The 25,390-nt window shown below is 46.5% G+C and overlaps 1 protein-coding gene across 1 annotated transcript in view; it reads left to right on the top strand.

Annotated features, from left to right (window-relative positions):
• The window catches only part of HUWE1 (HECT, UBA and WWE domain containing E3 ubiquitin protein ligase 1), a 484,118-nt gene that overhangs the window by 256,708 nt on the left and 202,020 nt on the right, over positions 1 to 25,390 (top strand). The window contains exons 44-48 of the mRNA XM_082264230.1: positions 1,783 to 1,849; positions 17,628 to 17,845; positions 17,927 to 18,138; positions 20,658 to 20,840; positions 20,930 to 21,102. Coding sequence (XP_082120356.1) covers positions 1,783 to 1,849; positions 17,628 to 17,845; positions 17,927 to 18,138; positions 20,658 to 20,840; positions 20,930 to 21,102 — 853 coding nt within the window. The remainder of the gene's footprint in view (positions 1 to 1,782; positions 1,850 to 17,627; positions 17,846 to 17,926; positions 18,139 to 20,657; positions 20,841 to 20,929; positions 21,103 to 25,390) is intronic.

Below are 25,390 nucleotides of genomic sequence, written 5' to 3' on the forward strand. Positions count from 1 at the left end.
TCTACTGTCTCAGGAACCGATCTCCCATCCTGCTTTACAGTTGTTGGCTTTAACGGCCTGGCTGTTGAGACCCAGGTCCTGAGAGACTGAGGTCTCTCCCCTGAGGTCATTCCTACACTGATCAAGGCTAGGAAAACCTCCTCTGGTAAAATTTATTACCGTACCTGGAAAGCTCATTTCTCCTGGTGTGAGTCCAGGGGGTTCTCCCCTCGCTCGTACTTGTTGTATAGAGTGGTGGCTTACCTCCAGTCGGGGGTGGACCAGCGCCTGGTGCTGGCCACGATAAAGGGCCAGGTGTCTGCACTGGCTATTCTTTTCCAACGCCCTGTGGCGTCTCATTCCTTAATTCGCACCTTCATTAAAGATGTGCGACATTTGGCTCCTCCTAGGAGGGAGCCTTTACTTCCATGGGACTTGAACTTGGTTCTGTCCGTGTTACAGCGTTCTCACTTTGAGAACATCCGGGAGATATCGTTGCCGCTGCTGTCTAGGAAGGTTGCCTTTTTAGTGGCGATCACTTCGGCTCGCAGAGTATCGGAGCTGGCGGCGTTGTCTTGCCGCTTGCCGCTCTCCTTACTTGGTAGTTCACAAGGATAAGGTGGTCTTGCGACCACACCCGTCTTTTCTTCCTTAGGTGGTCTCTGAGTTCCACCTTAATGAGGACATTGTCCTGCCTTGTCTTTGTACGAAGCCTAAGCATCCCAAGGAGGTTGCATTGCATTCCTTGGATGTTGTCAGGGGGATCAGGGTCGTCCACTGAATCCTTTCGGAAGACTGATTCCCTCTTTGTCCTTCCTGGGTTACCTCGGAAGGGCATGGCGGCGTCTGCAGCGACCATTGCCAAATGGATCAGACAGACCATTGAACAGGCCTATGCTTTGAAGGAACGGGTTCCACCCTTCCCAGTTAAGGCGCACTCTACCAGATCTTTGAGTGCGTCCTTGGCCTACTGGCATCGTGCCTCGGTGGCCCAGGTGTGCAAGGCTGCGACTTGGTCGTCGGTGCACACCTTTTCCAAATTCTATAAGGTGGATGTTCTAGCATCAGCTGATGCCTCCTTTGGCCGCAAAGTTCTCAGTGCGGCTGTGTCATGAGGAACCCTTGTTTTGTTGTGGGTCCCTGACGTTTGGGGTTGTTTATCCCCTGGGTTATTTGCTTTCCTGGGCTGTTGCTCCTGTTGAACTTTTTCTGTTGCCCAGAAGGTTCTCTTACTATGCGTGTAAGGTTCCTTTCTCTGATGTGGGTACTGCGTTGCCTTTTCTACGGTTGCGTCTCCCACCCCTCTTGTCTATACTGCTTTGAGACATCCCAATAGTGATGACTTAGAGGTAGCGGCGACTGTCGGAGGGCGTAAGAGAAAACTGAATTTTTGTAAAATCTTACCTGTAAAATTCCTTTCTCTGAGTCCTCCGACAGTCACCGCCCCAGCCCCTCTTTTGGGGTTTTTTCTTGTACACTTACTGCTATGCTATCAAACTGAGTTGGGAGTGTTCACTGCAGGGGGGTATTGACCAGTGGGACAGCCCCTATGGGTGTGTCTATGCAAATGCTTTTGTTCTTTTGACTGTCTTATGCCTAGCTACTCCTGCGGAGCGGAAGTCAATACCCAATAGTGATGACTTAGAGGTGGCGGCGACTGTCGGAGGACTCGGAGAGGAATTTTTACAGGTAAGATTTTACAAAAATTCTGTTTTTTGATTGTTACACTTGGCTTCTTACTTGGGGGAAGGGTCTTTTTTTTAATGTGTGCAATTTTTTTCAATTCTTTTTATTTTATTTTAGGCACGTGTTTTCACCGCTGATAGTTCATCCACCGAGACACCACAGTCTGGAACACCTCAAGGTGAAGGTAGCTTGTTTTTTCCCCCTCTAATATAACCTAAGCATCCATTGCTAGACAGAAGTTTGCCTGCAGAAGCATTAGTTCCAGAAAAGGTAGTGAGATGGGGAAGAGTTCAGCATAGGGTAACATCCTTATGCAACAGGAGGAACAGATTGTATCTTTTCCTAGCCTCTTTTACCACTAAAGAAAAACACTGGACACAAAGGGTTCCTAGCATCCTTGTATCAAGACCCTAAGCAGAGGCAGTGCATCATATACTCCAGTATAGCCTAAAGGAGATTACTCCCCACCCTGATCTGTTAAACTTTTTTTTAGGTAATTATACTCCTCTTTACCAGGCTGAAAAATTTTGGGACTGATAAACAGCAGCCTTTTGATACGATTAGGCTACAATGTGGTGAAGGAAGAGGGAAGCAGAAATGACTGAATGCTGACAGAAGAGAAATATTAAATTATCGTGATAGCTTACGCAGCTAATGTTCTATTTAACTTGCTACTAATCTTAAATGGCCCTTTAACCGCTTCTGGACCAGAATGATTTGCCCCCTTAATGACCAGGCCATTTTTTTTTGCACACACACACACAAATAGAGCTTATTTTTGGTGGTATTTGATCACCTATGCGATTTTTCTTTTTTTTTTTTTTTTTTGTGCTATAAACAAAGAGCGACCTAATTTCTCTTTCATCCTCTGACAGTCGCCGCCCGATGGTATTAGCCTTTTCTAATGGGTAATGGTGCACTCTGCAGGAGCAGGCTAGGCAGATAATTATCAGGTTAATACAAAAAAACTTTTGTACCTCAGCACGCCACTAGAGGGCCATCCCACAGCCATTACCAGAAACCCAATCTGATATTCAGTTTCATGCTGCCTAGCTTCAGGAGCAGAGCTTTAGGTCTTTCTCTGCTGAGACCTAGCTTTCTTATATTTGTTTTTTCTGAATTGTGTTTTCTCTTTACACACTAGATTTTTATTTCTTCTCACTATCACTAGTTAGTCAGGGATTCCTTTCCTGGAGAACTACAAGTGACTGCAGAGCTGTGCCTCGGACGAGGTATCATAGAACCTTATGGAGTCCCAGCCTGCCAACAAGCGTCACAAGTTACTGGTACACCCAGGCCTCGCAACGACAGTGGGAACGAGCCGGTGAAGCTGCACTTCACAGAGGATGTCTCGACCCGGATCGCCCGCGTGTTACCAGCGTCTCTCCTTGTCTGACGGCACCCCCACTTTGGGTGGGAGGTCTCCCGTTTTTTAAGGGGTGCTCGCTGCTTGACTTATGAGTACTCTAACCCCTTTTCCCTGGGGGTCCCTGGGGACATTTGGGGGGTTGTGGGCCCACTCCTAGGGGATAGCAGGCTTGGCGGTCTCTGTAGGATCTCCCTTCTGGCCGGGTTGTGGTTTTCCCTCTCCTCCCTGCCCCCCGCTGGGGGCGCTGCATGGGAATGCTTTGGGGGTCTCCCTGGGGTCCCTGCTAATAGCCAGAAATGTGTTTGGTGCATTTATTTTGCAGCCGTTTGCAGCGGCCGCCACTTTAGTGGTTTGCAGATTCCTAGCTCTGTGTAATACAGAAAGCTGGAACCACAGATTTAAAGGGCCAGCGTCCCTTTTTTAATTTAAGCCAAAAATGGTCTCCTGTGATAATGAATCCTCCACAGACCTGGTGGGGACTTCGGGTACACCTGAATCCTCTCCCCTGGCACCCATATCTGCTGCTCTGTTGACTTTTGCATCCCAGGCGAATCTGCTAATGTCTGCATGCTCCTCCACAAAAAACGGCCTGTGCCCTCCCAGTCCTCTGACTCTGAGCCCGAATTGGTAGCCATGTATGATGGTCCCCCTGAGGGGTCCCAGTCCTCCACGTTGAGGGAGAGGAGGAGGGGAAATCTTTCTCCTCGGTAGTGCAGGAACGCACTGATGGATACTCTTGTGAGCGTCATAACAGAAACTCTCTATCTTAACGATGTGCCAGCTCAGTTAAGTGAGCAGTCCATTTTGCTCGGGTTTCCGCAGACCCCAGACTGTCAGGTCAGGCATTTTTCCTGCCCGGTTGATTTTCCTGAGATTGTGAATGGCCAGTGGCGGCGCATTTCGCGCATGTTGGTGGTGCCTAAGTGTTTTTCCACCCGCTCTCCGTTTTTCGGAGGCGGTGGACGAACGTTGGTCGGTGTCCCCAAGCAGGGGATCACACTGTGTCTAGGCTGAATAAGTCCACCTGTCTTGCCGGTAGGGGATTCCCAGTATTCAGTAATCCGGCTGATAGGCGTGTGGAAGCGCCTGCCTGCCACATCTATCTAGTGGCGTGTTCCCTGTTGCAACCTGTGTTTTTCCTCAGTGATGGCCTCTCAGGCGCTCATGACACGGTGCAAGGGGCTTCGCAGCAGGATCAGCTCGTCCACACTGCAAGCTTCCTGGGCAACGCGGCTTTGGAAGTGGCTCAGTTGGTCGCCCGGTTGTCGGCGGTGAGGATTGCGATCCACCGCATTACCTGGTTAAAGGGCTGGTCGGTTGACCACGCGCCCTAAAAGACCGTGTCTGAGGTACCCTATGAGGGGGGTCGTCTTTTTGGGGTAACGCTACATGAGTTGATTGCGGGGTTCACGGGAGGTAAGAGTACTCGTCTGCCCCAGGTCACCAAGGCAGACCCCCCCCATACGCGGAGGGGCCCCGCCCTTCCAGACTAAACATAATTGCCTTTGGGACGCAGGAGAAGGGTAAACCCTTCTGCCTTCCCGGGGGCCACGAGGAGCTGTGGTCGGGTAAGCCAAACGCCAGTTAGTCTGGTTCGGAGGCCCAGTCCACCTCCTTCCTAAAATGGAAGCCCTCCCCGTTTTCGGGGGGGGGGGGGAAGAATGAGGACGTCTGCTTTCTTTTCAGGAACCCTGGTTGTCCGGCATTCAGGACAGGTGGGCTCTGTTGTGCGTTTTACACGTTCGAGAATTTTTTGATCGAGTAATTTCTTTTTAAAAGCATATACCAATCTTAGTCTACAGCAGGGAATATATAAGTATATTTATTCACCAGACATGTATTCACAATAAATGATCAGACTTGAGATGACACACAAAGATAACTTTACATAAATTGCAAACTTAAAACGATAAATGCAATGTGATATTTAGCTTAATGATGAAAGTAAAAATAAAGCAAGATTACGGTTTCCCAGATGTAGTAGCATAAACCATATTTAAGTGTGCTATATAATAGACCACAATTGTCTGCGAATTGCGCGGCCGACAGTCACTCCACTGCAGATGGAGCTAGAATAGGCCATGCAAAACGAGAGACACGCCAATATGCGCTAATTCTGATATTAATAAAATGGATAAAAAGCAAAAATCAGCTCTTAGAGAAAAATCTACATATGGTTAACCACTTAAGCCCCGGGAGATTTTACCCCCTTCCTGACCAGACCCCTTTTTTCAACTTGGCACTTCGCGACTTTAACTGACAATTGCGTGGGCATGCAATGCTGTACCCAAACGAAATTTACGTCCTTTTTTTCCCCACAAACAGAGCTTTCTTTTGGTGGTATTTGATCACATCTGCATTTTTTTTTTTGCAATATTAATAAAAAAAAGTGAAAATTTTGCGAAAAAATGACATTTTCAACTTTGTCTTTTAAAAAATATCCAATATACTAAATTTATGTCATTTTTTTTTGCCAAAATATATTTAGCTACATATCTTTGACAAAAAAAAATTCAGTGAGCGTATTTTCATTGGTTTGCGCAAAAGTTATAGCGTCTACAAACTATGGTGTAAATACTGAAATTTACGCAGCTTTAATTTCTGACTGCCTATCTCAATTCATGAAGTGCTAAAATGGCAGGGCAGTACAAACCCCCCCAAACTACCACTTTTTGGAAAGTAGACATCCTAAGGAATGTTCTGAGAGGCATGTTGAGCTCATTGAATATTTCATTTTTTTGTCACAGGTGTTTGAAAAATGACTAAAAAAAATGTTTTTTTAACACAAAGTTGTCATTGAAATGATATATTGCTCACACATGCCATGGGTATATGTGTAATTACACCCCAAAATATATTCTGCTGCTTCTCCTGAGTACAGGGATACCACATATGTGAGACTTTTTGGGAGCCTAGCAGTGTACGGGAGCCCGAAAACAAATCACCACCATCACTTTCAAAGGGCGTACAATTTTCATTGCATTTTCTCACTACCTATAACGGTTTAGGAGGCCCTGAAATGTCAAAATGCCACAAAACCCCCCCAAATGATCCCATTTTGGAAAGTAGACACCCCAAGCTGTTTGAGAGGCATGGTGAGTCCATGGAATATTTTATATTTTGCCACAAGTTTTGGGAAAGTTACAATTTTTTTTTTTTTACACAACATCACTAAAAGATACATTTCTCACACATGACATGGGTATTTGTGGAATGACACCTCAAAATACATTCTGCTGCTTCTCCTGAGTATGGGGATGCCCCATGTGTGAGACTTTTTGGGAGCCTAGCTGTGTACAGGACAGCGAAAACCAATCAACACTCTCAGGTTTTCTAATGGCGTAAATTGTGCATGTCACCTCTGCACTACCTGTCACAGTTTCGGAGGCGCTAAAATTCCAAAATAGCACAAAACCCTCCCAAATTACCCCATTTTGGAAAGTAGACACCCCAAATGCATCTTGGCATTTCATGGCCTTAAAAAGTTTGATAGGTAGTAAGGAATGAGATCAATAATTTACGCCCTTAGAAAGCCAGGAGGTGCGGATTGGTTTTCCGGGTCCTGTACGCGGCTAGACTGCCAAAAAGTCTCACACATGGGGTAACCCTTTACTCGGGAGAAGCAGCAGAAAGTATTTTGGGGTGTCATTACACACATACCCATGGCATGTGTGAGCATTATATCATTTACTGACAACTTTATGTAAAAAAATAAAAAAAAATTAATAAAAATAATTTCCCCGAAACTTGTGGCAAAATATAAACTATTCCATGGACTCACCATGCTTCTCAGCCAATAGCTTGGAGTGTCTACTTTGCAAAATGGGGTCATTTGGGGGGGGGGGGGTGTGCTATCTTGAAATTTCAGGGCCTCTGAAACTGTGACAGGTAGTCAGGGGTAAAATCAGCAATTTATGCCATTAGAAAACCTGAAGATGGAGATTGGTTTTCGGGGTCGCGTACACAGCTAGGCTGCCAAAAAGTCTCACACATGTGTTATCCCTGTACTCAGGAGAAGCAGCAGAATGTATTTTGGGGTGTCATTTCACATATACCCATGGCATGTGTGAGCAATATATCATTTAGTGACAACTTTGTGAAAAAAAACCTAAAAAAAATAATAATAATTTTCTCGACACTTGTGGCAAAATATAAAATATTCCATGGACTCACCATGCCTCTCAGCAAATAGCTTTGGGTGTCTACTTTTCAAAAAGAGGTAATTTGGGGTGGTGTTTGAACTGTCCCGGCATTTTATGCTCAATCTTATCCACACATCACCCACTCTTCTAACCACTTGAAAACCAAGCCTTTTCTGTGAATTTTTGTTTACATGAAGAAATTTTTTTTTTTTTTTTTTTTTTTTTTACTAGAAAATTACTTTGAGCACCCAAACATATATTTCTTTAAAGCAGAGGCTCTATAGAATAAAATGGTGGATGTTGCAAATTTTTTTGTCACTGTATTTGCGCACAGATTTTCCAAACGCAATTTTTGCGAAAAAAATTTTTTTTTTAAATTTATTGCACTAATACACTATATAATTCCAATTTGTTTGGTAAAATTTAAGAGATGTTCTTATGCCGAGTACATAGATACCAAACATGACATGCTTTAAAAATTGCGCATGCCTGTGCAGCGGCAACAAAGTACGTATATTTTTAAAAACCTTTAAAAGTCTTTAAAGGTTACCACTTTAGTCTTACAGAGGAGGTCTACTGCAAGAATTACTGCACTCGACCTGGCGTTCGCGGCGAGTCCCCTCCCACTGCATGTAAAAGCAGTCTAGCGGCCAATTACCTGCTAGGATTACTTTTACATGTAAGCCGACCGCTGGCTGTAAAAAACAATGCCAAGATGCCTAAATCTGCAGGCATCATCCTGGTATAACCACTTTAAAGTCCAGCAACGTACCAGTACATTGCTGGTCCTTGTTTGGCATATAGTGTAGGTTTTTTTTTTTTCATGCAGCCTGTGGGCTCAACGAAAAAAAAGAGAACCTATCAGAAATCAGCACAGGAATAATGTGTAGTATTACCCACCATTAACTGCCCAAACATCCACCCACTTAATGTAATGATGGGTGTACACGACACTATCCATGTATACCAAAATAGGATTTTAACTGCAGTGCTGAAATCAGAAAATCACCACAGCTGCTGCCAGCAAAGGTATACATATATGCTGAGCGCAAACGCTGTTTGTGTCAGAATATATCAAATCAATGCCGTGGTAGCCGACGAGTACCTGCAAGAGAAACAGGTCACAAAAGAATGAAAAACAAAGTACATTAAAAGTACAGTAGGAAGAGTAGAAGAACATATAAAATGACTGACACAACAACAGTTTTTGGATCCTATTATTTTTCTTTCTAACTGTTGTTCCTCGATTTGCGACTGCAATTTTCAAGCTTGGGTCTCTCAAAATGTCGATAGACAGCCAACATCTTTCGAGACCCTGTTTGTGTGCCCTACACTGTGTCGTGCTGTACCCTACACTAAAACTCCACTAGTGTATGGTAGCGCTCTAAACATTCCCCGATGCAGAGACCAGGCTGGTCAGGACATTTGGGACAATAATAACGGGTGTCGCGCCTGCTACAGACACATCGTCTTTGGGTAGGGGTACTCAAGAGGACATAAGGAAAATGTCTTTCATGCAGCCGGCTCACTGCATCTGGAAGGGGAAGTTGGGCAGGCATGCCTCCTGGGTACAGGTAGGCAAGGATGATCGCTTCCTGGAATTCCCGGAAGGATCCAGTTTGTCCTGACGCCCTGTATAGGATAAAGGCTTTCAGCATAGCCAATTGGTAAAGGTAAACAGACACTTTTTTGTACCAGCGTCTGGCTTTACGGGCAACTAAATACGTCGCCAAAAGCTGGCCGTTAAGGTCCACCTCTCCCATATTAAGGTTATATCCGTGGACACAGAGGGGTTTCTCCATAACGCCAGTTGCCGTAGGGATTTGGATCGTCGTGTCTGCGTGAAGGGAGGACAGAACATAAACATACCGTGTATCCCTCAACTTCACCGCAAGCAATTTGTCCATTTTCAAGCAGGCTCTTGCCCCCCCGACTAAGACGGGAATTTACAAGCCGTTGGGGGGAAGCCCCAGCGATTAGGTCGCATGGTGCCACATGCACCAATTTGTAATTCGAGCAGGTGACTAAATAGTGGCACGCTTGTGTAAAAGTTGTCCACGTACAAATGGTACCCCTTTCCGGATAAGGCTGACACCAAGTCCCAAACAATCTTGCCGCTGCTCCCTATGTAGTCTGAGCAGTTCGGGGGCTCCACATAGCTATCTTTTCCCTCATAGACTCGGAAACTAACTGTATAACCTGTGGCCCTGTCACACAATTTATACAGCTTGACCCCGTACTTGGCACGCTTGCTGGGGAGGTACTGTTTCATAGCAAGGCGGCCAGTAAATTTAATCAGGGACTCGTCAACGCAGACAACTTGTTCGGGGGTAAACAAGGCTTCAAACCGCTGATTGAAGTAGTCTGAGGGGCCGAATTTTGTGGAGCCGATCATATTCCGGGTCTCCCAGAGGACGACAGATTTCATTGTCGCCGAATTGCATAAATCGCAGAATTTGCTCATATCTCGCCCTGGACATGGAGGCAGAGTACATGCGCATATGGTGAACTGGGCTAGTGGACCAATATAGCCGCAATTCACTCTGTTTAGTTATGCCCATGTGGATGGAAAGGCCCAGAAAGATTTTAAAATCGGAAACAGTTATAGGTTTCCACCCGAATGGTCTGGCAAGGGACAAATTTGGGTTGGTGGCGATGAATTCTTGTGCGTATAAATTTGATCCTCAATAGATCTGTAAAGATCTTCCGTGAAGAACAGCTCAAAAAAAGTTCAGGGGCGTAAAACCAGCTGTCTCCACGTGGATTCCAGGTTGGGCAGTGAATGGGGGAAGTACTGGCACTGTAGAATCAGTGGGATTCCAATTGGGATATGCCAGCGCATCAGGGAGGGCACTATGGGCTCTCCAGGGGCCTGTTTTCGAATACGCGGTGGCTGCTAGCCACCGCACCAGCTTCAACGTCACTTATGGGACTCGCCACGTCACCAAGTGATACTGCAGTGCTTGTTGTACTAGGTCCAGGGTGTACTAGGCCGCTGGCGCTTGCCAGGTCGCCAGAAAGATGAGCGGCACTAGTACCCACACTCTCTGCGATTCCTGCATCTCAACAACTCCAGAATGGGGTTGGGTACGCCTGGGTCTAACAGGGATCCATCTGTCGTCGGAGCTATCTGTCAGTGAGCCACTGCTGTCATCAGGTTCATATACTGACACTAATTCTGTCAGTGTAGCTTCCCTCATCGCTGACACGGCCAGTATATTATAAGCCTCTTCACCACTGTACAAACGTTTGGACATTTTGGTAACTAAATTTACCTGTACAGTGGTGTTGACTCACAGGTAATAAAAGCACCTGGTAGTCGAGGACTATTTCAAGCGCTACCAAAAAAACTGCTAATGCTAGCAGGGATCAGGCCTGACTCTGCTAACACAGCGGTTTTGTGTGTTGTGTTTTTTTTTTTTAGTGACAGTAATCTATTGATTACTACACTTGCCTGGGTGAAAGGGTTAAACGCAGGTGCTGGCAGGAATCGGTGCTGATTGTGCAAACTTCGCGTTTTGGGAACCCTAAACTATGGGGGCACCAGTATAGTTCTGATCAGATATTGATCTGTTCAAACACTATACTAGTAATGGAAGTGTGTGTGTGGTAATCAAGGGGTTATTTCTAACTATGCGACGGGGATCTGCGCTTTTTTAGACTGACACTAACACTAGCTAATGTCACTTGTGTCCCTAATAGTGATCAGAAAAAAAGAACTGTACACTATAAAAGTGACACTGTGACAGGGCAATAAAGGGGTTAACGGGGGGGGAATCAGGGGGTTAATCTTTATTGGGTTGGGTGGCGGGGACCCTAAACCTCCTTTGGGATAGAAACGAAATTGCTAGCGCAACCTCAAGTCACAATCACACTAATACAAAATACAGTAAAAACACTATATTACATGTATTCGTGTGCAATGTGACAGGAGGGAAGGGGTTAACTGGATGTGATCGGGGGGATCAGGGGGTTAAATCTTTATTTGGGGGGTGGCGGGACCCTAAACCTCCTTGGGACAGAAACAGAGTCGCTAGCGCTAATTCAGATCACAATCACACTAATACAAAATACAAAAACACAGTATATTACGTTTTTATTGGTGTTGAATGTGACAGGGGGTAGGGGTTAACTGGGGGGGATCAGGGGGTTAAATCTTTATTGGGGGGGGGGTGGCGGGTATTTTAAGTGGAAAAGGGGGGGTCGCAAGCGCTACACCTGTTCACAAATCACACTTATACAGGTATATAGGAAAATTCTATATGCTGTATACAGTGTGTGTTGTGACAGGGGGTGTAGGGGTTAACTGGGTGGGCGATCGGGGGTTAAATGTGCCTATCTAATAGTATGTGAGTGTGCTTGATGCAGTACTTACAGTTAGATGTGTTCTCCTCTCAAGATGAATCCAAAAAGGATCATGGGAGAGGAGGGCACATCTTTTCTGTTTACATTTCACAGGCTCAGCATGGACTCTGATTGGGCAGAACCGATCTACAGGTCCAGGCCAAAAATGATTGGCCTGGACCTGATGACTGATCGGTTCTGAACCCAATCCAGCCATTGGTGTCGTCAGGGGAGCGCGCACAGGACCGGCGGGACATAGCGACGTAGTACTACATCACTTTGCCTTGCCGGGGCTGACCGCCGCAGTAAATAGTCGTCAAGTGGTTAATACGGCTGGGACTGTAATCTCGTTACCCTTAAATATGAAATATAAAACATATAAGGAAGAAAATAAATGATAGTAAATAATATCAAATAACAGGTATATTTCCCATATTTAAAATGGCTGCTAGCTTAGAATGGTCGTTACCAGAGTCCTTAAGATGGCTGCCTTCCCAAAATGGTGGCCAGTTAGGGAGGAGTTTCGTTTGGCGTCCTTCCAAGTTCCAGATACATGATGGAGCAAAATGGAGTATGTATAGAGGAGTATATGCATGGCTGTAGTAGCGTGTGTGTTGTATGTGTAATGTGTCGTGATGTGTCTGTCTCTCATCTGGGCTTCCCTTTTTATACTGTATTGAAGAAAGGACTTTTAAAATTACCATAAGTTAAACCCAGAAGGAGTAACCTTATCCCCATTGGTTGGGATAACTAAACCATTAACTGACAAGGTCATTGGGCGACACCTCTACTGGTTAACCAATATATGGGATATTTAAAACTATATGATAATTTCTCCATTTAAGACTATCATAAAAACAACATAATAATTTATCCATACTCTCATCCTCTATACATGTCCATCTAATATCAATCATGTATCCAAGTAAAGATTGGACCTGGTAACTGGACCTGGTAACGCCATTGAATTAAGAATATTACTAACTCATATATTGGAAATTACTGATTCACCCATATACTTTACATAGATACATATAGTTATATATATATATATATATATATATATATATATAATATAGCTACACAACAACTTGTATATGTAAACCTTTCTACACATGGGTTATTTCCGATCAGAATATTATCCATTAAGGGATTATTATGTTAACAATACATTCATGATTTGGGACTGGACATAAAATATGGGAGAAATTCTGACCATTTGACACTACTATATAATGGATATAATGTACTTCTTAATAGAAGATTGTCATAACATAAGTTCCACAACCCCCTTTGGTATATGATGGGACAAGGATGTTGTATAAGCTTATGATTATATGAAATTCATTTGAAGATGCAGTTCTCATCAGCCTAAGTGACAATGTTTATTTGACACCATGTAGCTTCCAATGGACAATTGTCTGTATGACACAATCTCTTCCCCCCCCCCCCCCCTCTTGGTGTGTAGGTAAATTAATTACAGATTTTAGTCTTTGTCCAGGCAGTTTTCCGTTTGTTTGACTTCTCAGGGTAGGAACAATAGTTTATTTACTAGTGAATGGGTGAACACAGGTGTGATCCTGAATTTGAGTTTTGGCCATTGTGTGTTAAAACGTCTCATGTCCAGAACATAATGTTTTTTATGGTCCCCCTGGATTCTCTTTTCATGTCCAGGGGAAAAATGGGTTTTTATCCTTTGAGGTCCTTGTATGTAAACCTTCCCCCAAGGCCGTTCCACCTGGGATAAGCAATTTAGTCGTCTGCCTCTCCAGAGTATTATATTCAAAGTTTACAGAACACATGTAAATAAAACAATTTCAACAATGGACACAATGTGTGCTTCAAACTGAAGGGGTTTTGACTGAATCTGTGACAAGGTCATTTGAGGCCTCAAATTCACAATTCTTGACCTGTAATAGGAAAAATGTATTTCTATCTCATCCTGGAAGTCTAACAGTTCATGAACCAATTCGTTCAGAGAGATCGAGTTGATCTCGCCCCGCAGACGGGTTCCTCCCGTCCATTCTTCGGCTGCCCCCTGGTCGTCTCAGAGATCTTGTTGGGGCTTTGCACGGTTTGCTGGCACACGGAGTCATTGTACCCGTTCTTTTTTGAAAAAAGTTTTTGCGGTTTTGACTCCAACCTGTTCACTGTGCCCAGGAAAGAGTGCACGGTGTGTCCGATTCTGGACTGGTAGTCCCTGAACCAGTTTGTGCGGGACGTTCAGGATGGAATCCATCCGGTCGGGGATGGCCTCGTTGAGGCCTGGGGAATTGTTGCATCCATCGCCTTGCAGGATGCGTATCTCCACATCCCTATTTTTTGAGGGTCATCAGAGCTGCTTCCGCTTCGCGGTGGCTCGGGAGCATTACCAGTTCGTAGCGTTGCCTTTCGGTTTTGCTTCGGCTCCCAGGGATTCCACCAAGGTGTTGGGTCTGGTCTAGCTTTGCTGCGTTTACGGGGCATTGCGGTCATGTGTTGCCTGGACGACCTCTTGTAAGGTCGAACTCATGTGTAACCTTGGCAAAAGATCTGGCTGTGAAGGTTCAGATGCTTCAGGAGTTTGGGGGGGGGGGGGGGGCCGTCCATTTCAGAAGTCGGCACTGACTCCCTCTACTTGTTTCCAGTACCTAGATGGTCCTGGACTACTCTGCTCAATCTCGGGTCTTCCTTCCGGAGGACAAAAATCGGGACTTTGTGGGCAGAGATCGGAAGCTCTCGGGAACGATGATCTCTCCTCTTTGCGGACCTGCATGCGGGTTCTGGGACGGCTGGTCTCGGCCTTTGAAGCAGTTCCGTTTGCTCAATTTCACACCAGGCCTCTGCAAGCGGAGATCCTGGACAGGTGGGACAGGACACCTCAGGCCTTGGAAAGGAGTATTTCCTTGAGTCACCCGAGTCGGATCTTCTGTGGTGGCGCTAGCCGCTGTCCTTGACATGGGGTTGGTCCTTAAGACCTCTTTTATGGACGGTTGTCACCACGGATGCCAGCCTGTCGGGCTGGGGAGGAGTTATGGGCACGTTTTGCGCCCAGGGGATGTGGTGGGCGGGGGAGACTTCGCTACCGATCAGCATCCTTGAGCTCCGAGCGCTCCAGCTTTGTCTGTTCCGGTGGTCACCTCAGCTTCAGGGGTGTCCGGTGCAGGTATAGATGGACAATGCCACGGCTGTGGCTTATATCAATCACCAAGGGGGCACGTGGAGTGCCCGGGCGGCCATGGCAGTGGCCGAGATTCTGTCCTGGGCCGGATCGCAGGTACCTGCGTTCTCGGCCGTTCTCATTCCTGGTGTGGAACTCTGGCAGGCGGACTATCTACGTTGCCAGACTTTGGACCGAGGGGAATGGTCCCTACATCCTGAGGTGGTTCACCTCCTGTGCACCCGGTAGGGGATTTGTTCGCGTCACGTCTCCACAAGTGGTGGTAAGGTTCGTGGCTAGAGCTTGCGATCCTCTGTCAGATGCTGCAGACGCGTTGGTGGTGCCTTGGCACCGCTATCGGCTACTCTATGCCTTTCCTCCGATTCCACTGTTATCCAGGTTCCTCCGCAGGTTGGCATCGGAATGGATGTCAGTCATTCTGGTGGCCCCAGACATGCCTCGACAGTCCTGGTACGCAACCGTCGTTCAGATGGTCGTAGAACCTCGATGGTGGCTTCCGCTGTGAGTCGATCTGTCTCAAGGACTGATCTTCCATTCTGCTTTACAGTTGCTGGCTTTGTCAGCATGGCTGTTAAAAGCCAGGTCCTGAGGGATAGAGGTCTTCCTCAGGCGGTTGTCCTTACCTTGTAAGAGGCTCGCAAAGCCACTTCAAGGAAGTTTTTTTCGCAGCACCTGGAAAGCGTATTTCGCTTGGTGTGAAGTGCATGGTTTTTACCCTTGTTCCTTCTCGGTGGCGGAGGTCTTGGCCTTCCTGCAGAAAGCCGTGGATCAGCATCTGGTGCTGACTAAGGCCAGGGTCTGTTGTCGGCCTTGGCCGTCTTTTTTTCAACAACCTTTGGCGTCTTTCTTTTGTCCGCACCTTCATTCAAGAGGTGCGGCATTTGGCTCACCCCGAGGGGAGTTCTCTTGCTTCCAGGGGACCTCAATTTGGTTTTTGTCAGTGTTACAATAAACCTCTCTTAGAGAACATCAGGGGGATATCTCTGTCTATTGTCACAGAAAGTTGCTTTTCTGGTGGCCATCACGTCTGCTCGCAGAGTGTCTGAATTGTCGGCCTTGTCCTGCCGCTCTCCTTATCTAGTACTTCGTAGGGATAAGGTGGTTCTGCGACCGAGTCAATCTTTTCTTCCCACGGTGATTTCTTCCTTCCACCTCAATGTGGATGTCGTGTTGCCTTCACTGTGTGCACGGCCCAAGCATCCTAAGGAGTTTGCTTTCTCTCGATGTGGTCCGGGTGGTCAAGGTCTACCTGTCTGCCACGGAGTAGATTCGGCAGTCTGATTCTCTTTGTTCTTCCTGAGGGACCTTGGAAGGGATCGACCGCCTGCGCAGCGACCTTTTCTAAATTGATCAGACAGGCGATTGTTCAGGCCTATTCTATCAAGGGTCAGGTTCCTCCTTTCCCGGTAAAGGCTCATTCTACTTGAGCCGTTGGTGCCTCTTGGATTTTTTTCGCCATCAGGCATCTGTGGCTTAGGTGTGCAAGACTGCCACATGGTCGTAAATGCACACTTTCACGAAGTTTTACAAACTTGATGTTTTGGCATCTTCGGATTCTTCTTTTGACCGCAAAGTTTTGAGTGCGGCAGTTGTTTGAGGGGACATTGTTTTTAATGTCTTTCCTTGTTGGGTGTGTTTTTTCTGGGTTTGTTCCAGTTTTTTTTTTTCAGGTTGTTACTGGCCCGGTTATTTGCGTTACCTTCTTATCTGGTTGCGTTGCTTTCCCACCCCTCATACCTGCACTGCTTTGGGACGTCCCATTAGTGAAGGCTAATACCATCGGGCGGCGACTGTCGGAGGACGAAAGAGAAAATCTAATTTTTGTAAGAACTTACCGTAAAATTCTTTTCTCTGAGTCCTCTGACAGTTGCCACCCCCACCCCTTTGGTTTTTGTATCTGGGGGTTGTTGCCTTCTGGTACTGCTTGCTACGAAACGGAAGTAATATCAGATTGGGTTTCTGGTAATGGCTGTGGGATGGCCCCCTAGTGGCATGCTGAGGTACAAAAGTTTTTTTTTTTTTTTTTGAATAACCTGATAATTATCTGCCTAGCCTCCTCCTGCAGAGTGCGCCGTTACCCATTAGTGAAGGCGAATACCATCAGGCAGCGACTGTCAGAGGACTCAGAGAAAAGAATTTTATGGTAAGTTCTTAAATTCTATTATCTATATAACCTTCCCAAAAGAATACCTTTTTAAAATCAATTTTTTTCGTCCTTCTAGGCTAATTTGTTTTCTGCTACAAATTTTTGGTAAAAAAATTTGCAATAAGCGTATTTTGATTGGTTTGCGCAAAAGTGTTCACATCTAGGGAAACTAGGGGAAAGATTTGTCATTGTTTATTTTTTTATACTAGTAATGGCGACGATGTGCGATTTTTAGAACTGCGACATTGAGGCGGACAGATCAGACTCCTATCTGACATTTTTTACCCTTTTGAGGGGACTAGTGACATTACTACAGTAATCATTGCTAAAAATATGAATTGATACTGTAATAATGACATTGATAACCCCTTCCCTGCCAAAGGGGTAAGTGTGAGCCCTGGGGAGTGTTTTCTAACTTTATGGGGGATGGGCTTGTGAAATTACCACAGAGACCTTTGATCCTATATAGCTGACCATCCTCTCTTAGCGGGGAGCGATAGCGGGTGCCCGGCGGCTATTGCGGCCGCCAGCCCCTGTGGATCGGTTTCCCCGCTGCCTAGTTTGGGCGGGAGCCCGCGCTCGCTCGCCCCCCCAGGACCTCGCGCGCAGCCAATTTTGGGCTACATCGGTTCACGCAGGAGAGCCAGCCTGCCACAGCACATGTGCGGTGGACGGTCTTCAAGGGGTTAACTTATTCACATCTTTTTACAGGGTTACTTAATAACTTCATACTCCACCCAATACCAGTCTTGATTTTTTATTTTTTTTTTAACCAATCATAAAATGCATGTGTCCTGGCAGCTCTTACACCAGAAGAGAACCGTGAAGGTGGAAAGAAGGACAAGGATGGGGATCGCAGTTCAGAAGAGGCAAAGCAGAAAGCCAAGGGTAGCAAGCCTTTGCTGCCCACTTCTACAATCCTTCGATTGTTGGCTGAGCTGGTCAGATCTTATGTGGGTATTGCCACACTTATTGCCAACTACAACTACACAGCAGGACAGTCTGAGCTTATCAAAGAGGTAAAAATTGTGCAACACAAAATTGTTTCCATTTTCTTTTTCTGTCATGTTGTATTAATTTGCACTCTTATTGAATGGCAGGATTGTAGTGTATTGGCTTTTGTCTTGGATCATCTGCTGCCACATACTCAGAATGCTGAAGACAAGGACACTCCAGCTTTAGCACGCCTTTTTCTGGCTAGCCTGGCTGCAGCAGGCAGTGGCACGGATGCTCAAGTGGCACTTGTTAATGAAGTGAAAGCTGCTCTTGGTCGTGCACTGGCTATGGCTGAGAGTACAGAAAAGCATGCCAGGTAAGGTTTTAGAGAATAAGTACTGACATTTGAGTCTGCTGTAATATCCTGGATGACGTTTAGACTGCTATATGGTAGGGGTGCGCATCTTCACTGGTCTCACGATTCGATTATGATTATCCTATTAACGATTTGATTCTGTGATGCATCACAATTAATGCCCACGTTTTTATCCAGAAATTCAAGCAGTCAGAAGAACTCAATTTTTTTATTGTCATTTGCTTTAGCTCAATATCCTATTTGGGGAGGGTAATTCTCATAACTGTCCAAAAAGAGGGCTACAAGTTATTTACTTTCAGTTCAATGCAGAAAACAAATGGGCATTCTTTACATCAAGAGATAAAACAGAAAGGCCTCTTTGCCGTAATAGCCATGAAAATGTTTTTATAGACTGACTCTCACAAACTAGTTCTGGGTTGCTCAGCAGATTATTTTTACAAAGACCTGAAATGCGTTTCTGTCCTAAACACACAAATTAGAAGTGACCGTGTCAGAGGTTTGGTAGTGAGGAGGAATGTGATCAGGCAAAGGGATGGTGGTGGGAGGAATGGGATCAGGCAGAAGGATGGTGGTTAGAGGAATGGGATCAGGCAGAAGGATGGTGGTTTGAGGAATGGGATCAGGCAAAGGGATGGTGGTGGGAGGAATGGGATCAGGCAAAGGGATGGTGGTGGGAGGAATGGGATCAGGCAGAAGAATGGTGGTTGGAGGAATGGGATCAGGCAGAGGGATAATGGTTGGAGGAATGGGATCAGGCAGAGGGATGGTGGTTGGAGGAATGGGATCAGGCAGAGGGATTGTGGTGGGAGGAATGGGGATCAGGCAGAGGGATGGTGGTGGGAGGAATGAGATCAGGCAGAGGGATGGGGGTGGGAGGAATGGGATCAGGCAGAGGGATGGGGGTGGGAGGAATGGGATCAGGCAGAGGGATGGTGGTGGGAGGATTGGGATCAGGCAGAGGGATGGTGGTGGGAGGAATGGGTTTAGGCAGTAGGATAGTGGTGGAATGAATGGGATCAGGCAGTAAGATAGTGATGGAAGGAATGGGATCAGGCAGAGGGATAGTGGTGAAGGGATGAGATCAGGCAGGGGGCTAGTGGTTGGAGGGATGTGATCAGTGACACTGGCACCCACTTGCTTTCAGTGTCAGTCGATTCACCCTCCTCCCATGCTCCGTATGTCTCTTTTTCCTTCTGGTGCCTCCAGTGATGCTTCTGCTGAAGTGGGGTCTCTTGAGCTCCTCCTCCTTCCCTCTAATGGCTGTCAGCTCATCAGCTGACTTTTTGCTCCAGTGTCCATCTGGAAGGGGAGGGGCCTTTATTCACCAGGTAGGCTCTGCTTCTGTGTGTCTCCAGGAGATTCGGAGAACTGCACAGATCGCCGGAAGATATCATCGGCAATCGATTTCAGCTGACTCTGCATCGATGCAGAATCGCAGACGTCTGAATCGCGATGCATCGATGCTGCAATTATATTCAACAACCCTACTATATGGACAGTGAAAGTGGAACTTTAGTAAGAAAATTAAAAGTATGGTGTGGTGGTTTTTTTTTTTTTTTTAATACTTACCTAGCTGGATGCAGCATTGGTTCCCCGCTGGCTCTAGCACTGAGAATCGAGTGATTAAACACCGCTGATCGCTCAGTTCTCAGGACTTACTGAACAGCAAGCTAGTGATTCTCAGTTGGCAGCTCTCTGCTTTGCCAACACCCCCCTCACACTAGAGCACTGGGCTGTGGAGGGGGCGTAAGCAGCCCGCTCAGGCTCTCAGCGGCTTCCTGAGAGGCGGTGTTGGTCCAGGGTTCTGGGAGGATCGCAAACCTGAACCGGCTCTGTGATGTCAGCCGACAGCGGACTTCAGCCCACTATCTGCTGAAAATGGGTCACAGTAGTGAAAAACAAACTGCACTCCTGTGATCCATGAGAGAAGTATAGCCAAATGAGCTTTGGCTGAACTTCTCCTTTTAAGTCCTGCTAGATCACTTCAGGCTGGGCCCTTTTGATGGTATAGCTGTGTAACATTAAAAATATAAACATTTCTAATAAAAAAAAAAAAAAGAGCCTTTTCTGTTTAAAATCTAGTAACACGCTGTCTCACCCTGCTCTGCACATGCTCAGTTGCTCTACATTTTTAGGCACTGCCGAATTCTTAGTGCTCAATCTGCTTAAGTGGAATAAAAACCCTCCTATCCTTTACCACCAAGGAAGCTGCTTCTGTTTGATCTGTGGTTAGTTTTGCTGCACATGTAATCAGTTATGACACCAACCGTTTGGTGGTTTGTCAGTCTCGGCATTCCAGGAATGTAACGGTTTTTTGAAACCGTTAAAATTGATGGGTTTAGTTCATTTTAGATTTTCGGATGCTCAGAGGCTCTGGACTTAATCAAAATGGCAGCCTCCAGCAAGAAGAAACAGGAACAATACCGGAGGCAATTTACAGCACACACTAGTTCTGGTAGCATAAATATTAATGTGGCATGTGTATTCCTTTTTAATATCTCCTTTTGTCATTTGATTAGGCTACAGGCTGTGATGTGTATTATCAGCACCATCATGGAGTCTTGTCCATCCACGTCAAGCTTTTACAGCAGTGCAACTACCAAAACTCAGCACAATGGCATGAACAACATAATTCGCCTCTTCCTAAAGAAGGGTCTTGTCAGCGATTTGGCAAGGGTTCCTCACAGTCTTGATCTGTCCAGGTAAGTAAGCATTGTCCAATTTATTGAAGGTGTTTTTTTGTTTTTTTTTTATATACGTTTGATAAACTAGATCATGCTTTTCTTTTCAGCCCCAACATGGCAAATACCGTAAACGCAGCCCTAAAACCCCTGGAGACTCTGTCTCGCATTGTTAATCAGCCTAGCAGCCTCTTCGGAAGCAAGGGAGCCTCGGGAAAGAACAAATCTGAGCAAGACTCTCATGGGGCTGCAAGAGATCCTAATAGTAATCAGCCAGACACAGGTACACAGCTTGTATTAAATGTGCTTGTATATTTTTAAGCACTTCCCGCCCATTGGATGTCTTTGGGTTTGCAGCTACAGGCATCATCCAGATATCTTTTTCAGCTGGCAATCCTCTCTAATGTAAAAGCCATTCTAGTAGGCTTTTACAGGCAGTGGGACACAAGTGTTCATTACATTCCTTCACAGGCGGCCATCTTGGTACATCCGCCACAGCCATTTTGCGGTGGCTTTCTCTAATAGGAATCAGAATGGGAGTTCCTGGAGACGTTTTTCTGTGGGTGGAGCCCCTCCCTATACCTTGGGCTGTTTCTCAGATCCTTCCCTTTAGGATCGCGCTTGCTGGTGACGTGCTGTGCAAATGTTTTGGGCCTACTGCTGCATCTTGGTACAGGGTGGGGAGTCTGGGTGGGTCTCCCTCTCAGCTGGGGGTCTCAGCGCGCTTTCCTGATCTCCGGGGGGCTCTGTAGCACGGTTGGACTTTTTTTTTTTTTCTTTTTGTTTTTAAAATAATAAAAAAAAAAAAAAAAACTTTTTTGTCACTTTAACTTTTGTTGACTGATTCCCCTGGTGCATCATGGGCCCTTCAGATCACCTTCCAGACCCCAGTTGTCTATAGATGCAATTTTGGCGGTCTGGGAATCGTTTGTGTCTTGGGTAGAGGTGGCCTTTAATGGGCGAAGTGTTAAGAAATGCCCTCCGCCTACCCCTGCCTCATCTGATGTCCCAGGTTCTGAGTCTTGACTCAGCCACTGCAGACGCGGGTCTCCCTGCCGGGTCCGCTCCTCGCGCCCTGTCTCCATTAACAGGATGACATTTCTACCTCCACTGCCGCGCAAGATAAGGCACTGGTGGGCGAACTGGTTGTACCTGTGCGTTAGACCCTAAAAATGTAGGATGCAGCTGTGACTGAGGCGAAGGTTACGTTTGGCACTCACAAGCCACCCAGAGCGGCAAAGGTTTTTCACTTTCCTGCGTATTTTGGCAACATGCTCAAAAAGAATGGGACAGCCCAAAGCATTCCCCTGGGGTGCTTAAGCGGATTGCTAGATGCTACCCTTTTGAGTAGTCCCTTATAAAGAAGTGGACTGTTCCACCTACGCTAGACCCCCCCCCCCCCGATCTCAAGAGTGAATAAAGCTACCTTGATTCCAGTGGAGGATTCCCTGTCCTTTAAGGATCCGGCGAGTAGGTAGGCGGAGTCGGTGGCCCGCAATATGTACTCCCTGGCGGGGTCTGCACTTAGACCGGTGTTTATGGTTGCCCTTGTCACTCAAACGTTGACTGAATGGGCTAAGTTACTATGCTGTGACCTGGAGGGCCAACGTCTCCCTCATGCCTTTTGAGGAGCCTTGGTTTCGGCAGTGGTCCTCCAGCTTTGGCTAAAGTGTTGGTCTGCGGATCAGATCTTGACTGATCTGCCTTTTCATGGCGATAGCCTGTTCAGGGCTACTCTGGATGAAATTTTCTCACTGGGGGGGGTGGGGGGGGGTTTTAAGAGTTCCTCTCTCTCGCAGGCTAACAAGGGTAAGGACCCTCATCGTAGATTGGGTCCCTCCTTTTCAGCACATACGTTTTTTCGTCTCTCAGGGCCAGTCAATAAGACAAAGCCCTTCAAGACTCCCTCGGGTGGTTCCATGTGACCCTGGTTTGGCAAACAAAAATCTGGTTTCTCCAGACCTGAGGACAAGACCACCTCGGCCTGAAGGTGCGCCCTCACCTGTATGGGGGGGGGGGGGGGCGCGTCTTTGCTGGTTTCCAGACCTGTGGCTATCCCGGATATCAGCAAATGGGTTCAAGAGGTTATGCGGTCCGGTTACAAGATCGAATTGTCCCTGGATCGCTTGCTGGTGCTCTCTGGGGCAGTTCAGGACCTGGTACAACAGGGGGTAATAGTTCCGGTTCTGTGATCAGCCTTGGTGATCAGACCACGCAGGGGCTGTGCGAGAATGGGAGGCTTGATTAAATGTTACCCCTAGCTGTGTTGGCCAGGAAAGGATGCATCTGAAAACAGAGGTGACATCACTTCCTAGTTCACTGTTTGCGTATGAGATCAAGGCATGGATGTGCCTCGGGCTCACTGCAATCTCTCTCCCCCAGTCGCCGGCTGTGTATCCCAGGCACTGGTGAGCATGCGACAGCCCAGGAACCACATGAAGGGGGGGGGGGTCGACATCGCACTCCTGGCTGTGTAAAAGCAATCCGCAGATATGGAGCTGCCTCAACACTTTTACTTTGAAACCAAGAGCCAGCTGAACAAAACCCACACAAGCTCATGGCTACTACTGCTATGTACCTAGTACGCACAAAGAGCTGAATTGATTAACAATGACACCGTAAATGCAGCATGTTTCCCTGAAAGTAGAGCTGCAGACCCAAAGAAGCCAGTCAGAAGTGGCCTATGTAATCAGGCTGCTATGGAAAGAGTGGCCTTACAATAATAGGATTAAATAATGATCACTGCTTTAGTACCTACCTACAATGAGTCATTTATAGCCCAGCTCTTTCATGTCCCTTTTAAAAGTAGTTAGTAATGAAGCTCATTTAAATTAGGGAAAACGCAGAGCACAGTAGAGATTGTTATGGAGGAATCAACTAGATTTTGCAACAGGACACTTACTTATAACATGGTAATAGCTACCACTAAAATGTTTAACCACTTCCAACCCCAGCCGGTAGTCCCTCTCACTGCTTGTAAAAGCACTCTAGCAGCTAATTATCTGTTAGGATTGCTTTTACATGAAATCTGACCACTGGCTGTAAAAAAACAATACCAGAAAGTGTGTGGTATGCCCACCATTAGACCTCCCAGCAGCCACCCACTTCTAATGATGGGCATACAAGCAATGTTTTTTTTCTTCCTTCTGCCCGTAGGCTGAAGGAAAAAGACATAGATTCCTCCATTCGCATCGATCGATGTGAATGAAGAGATCTTTGTCAAGAAAAGTGTTAAAAAAATATATGGCGAAGCATAGTGGAGATCCGCCCTCTGTGTCCATCCCATGCTTCGCCATATATGCTTTTTTTTAGCTGTGGTGGTGAAATTGCCCCCTACAGCGCTGCAATCATTGATTACGTATATTGTGAGAGCAAACACTGTTGTCAGACTAAAAAAATCAGTGCTGCAGCTGATGGGCATACCTGCAAAGCAAACTATGGTTAACAATAAAACATTAGTGTGTAACAGTGTATTATAAAGTACAGTAAAAGAGTAAGAGCAGAAAATTAACTCAATAAAACAACTTTCTCTTAAGTCCTCCGACACTCGCCGCCTCCTCTAAGTCCTCACTGATGGGTATTGTCCTCTGCTCCGCAGGAGTAGCTAGGGATATAGACTTAGTTAAAAACAAAAGGCATTTGCATGTATACACCCCTGGGGGCTGTCCCATCTGGCCAATACCCCCCTGAAGTGACCACTCCCAACTCAGTTTTACTTTGCCTAGCATCAGGAGTAGTTAGGCTTTCCCTGTGCTGGGGCTTCGGTCTCAGCCTATCTTATTTTTTTATTTGATTTTCTTGAAAAATGTCAGTTTCTCTTACGTCCTCCGACAGTCGCCGCCTCTTCATATTCGTCACATATGGGGGTATTAGACTTTGCTCCGAAGGAGTAGCTAGGCAACAGAATATGTTAACATTAAAGCTTTTAACATATCCCACCCTCAAGGGGTGGTCCCCTCAGTCAATACCCTCCTACTTCCTGCAACCATATCTCAGTTTTAATGTCTAGCTTGTCAGGAGTGGCTGGCTTTTCCTGTGCTGGGGCTTTCTGCCCCAGACTTTCTTCTTTTTGATATTTTGTTTGAGTTTTCTCTCTACCTTTACTTGGCTGTTATTTTTGTCAGCATTAGTTAGTTCTTCTGATGAAGAGGATCATGCGGGCTGGGTCTCGGGCTGATCCCCCTGGTCGCAGGTCGTGGGTCAGTGGCTTCCCAGCCTGCCATCGAGCGTTCAGCCAGGTAACGCTCCTGGCACAGTGAACGACCCATCCCTGTTCGGTGCAGGGATGATTGGTGAGGTGGCTACCTCACTGGACCCTGTGCGGTTTCTTAACCCCCATTTTGTGCGTCTTGAATTGCGACTCTCCCTGCCTCATGTGCAGCGGCTTGTTCGCCTGTGCGGGTCCCCCACGCCATTAAGAGGTAAGTGTATCTATGTGGGGACCTGTCTGTCTGGGGGGGTGTCAGTCTGGGACTGTGTAACCTGCCTCTATTCACACTGCTTGTCTCCCTATCTCTCGGCTGCATGCTGTGGGCTGCAAGGGGGGGGGGGGGAGCTGTGTGACACTGTGT

This window comes from Pelophylax lessonae (genome assembly GCF_965119305.1).
Source record: "Pelophylax lessonae genome assembly, chromosome: 7".
Taxonomy (NCBI): domain Eukaryota; kingdom Metazoa; phylum Chordata; class Amphibia; order Anura; family Ranidae; genus Pelophylax; species Pelophylax lessonae.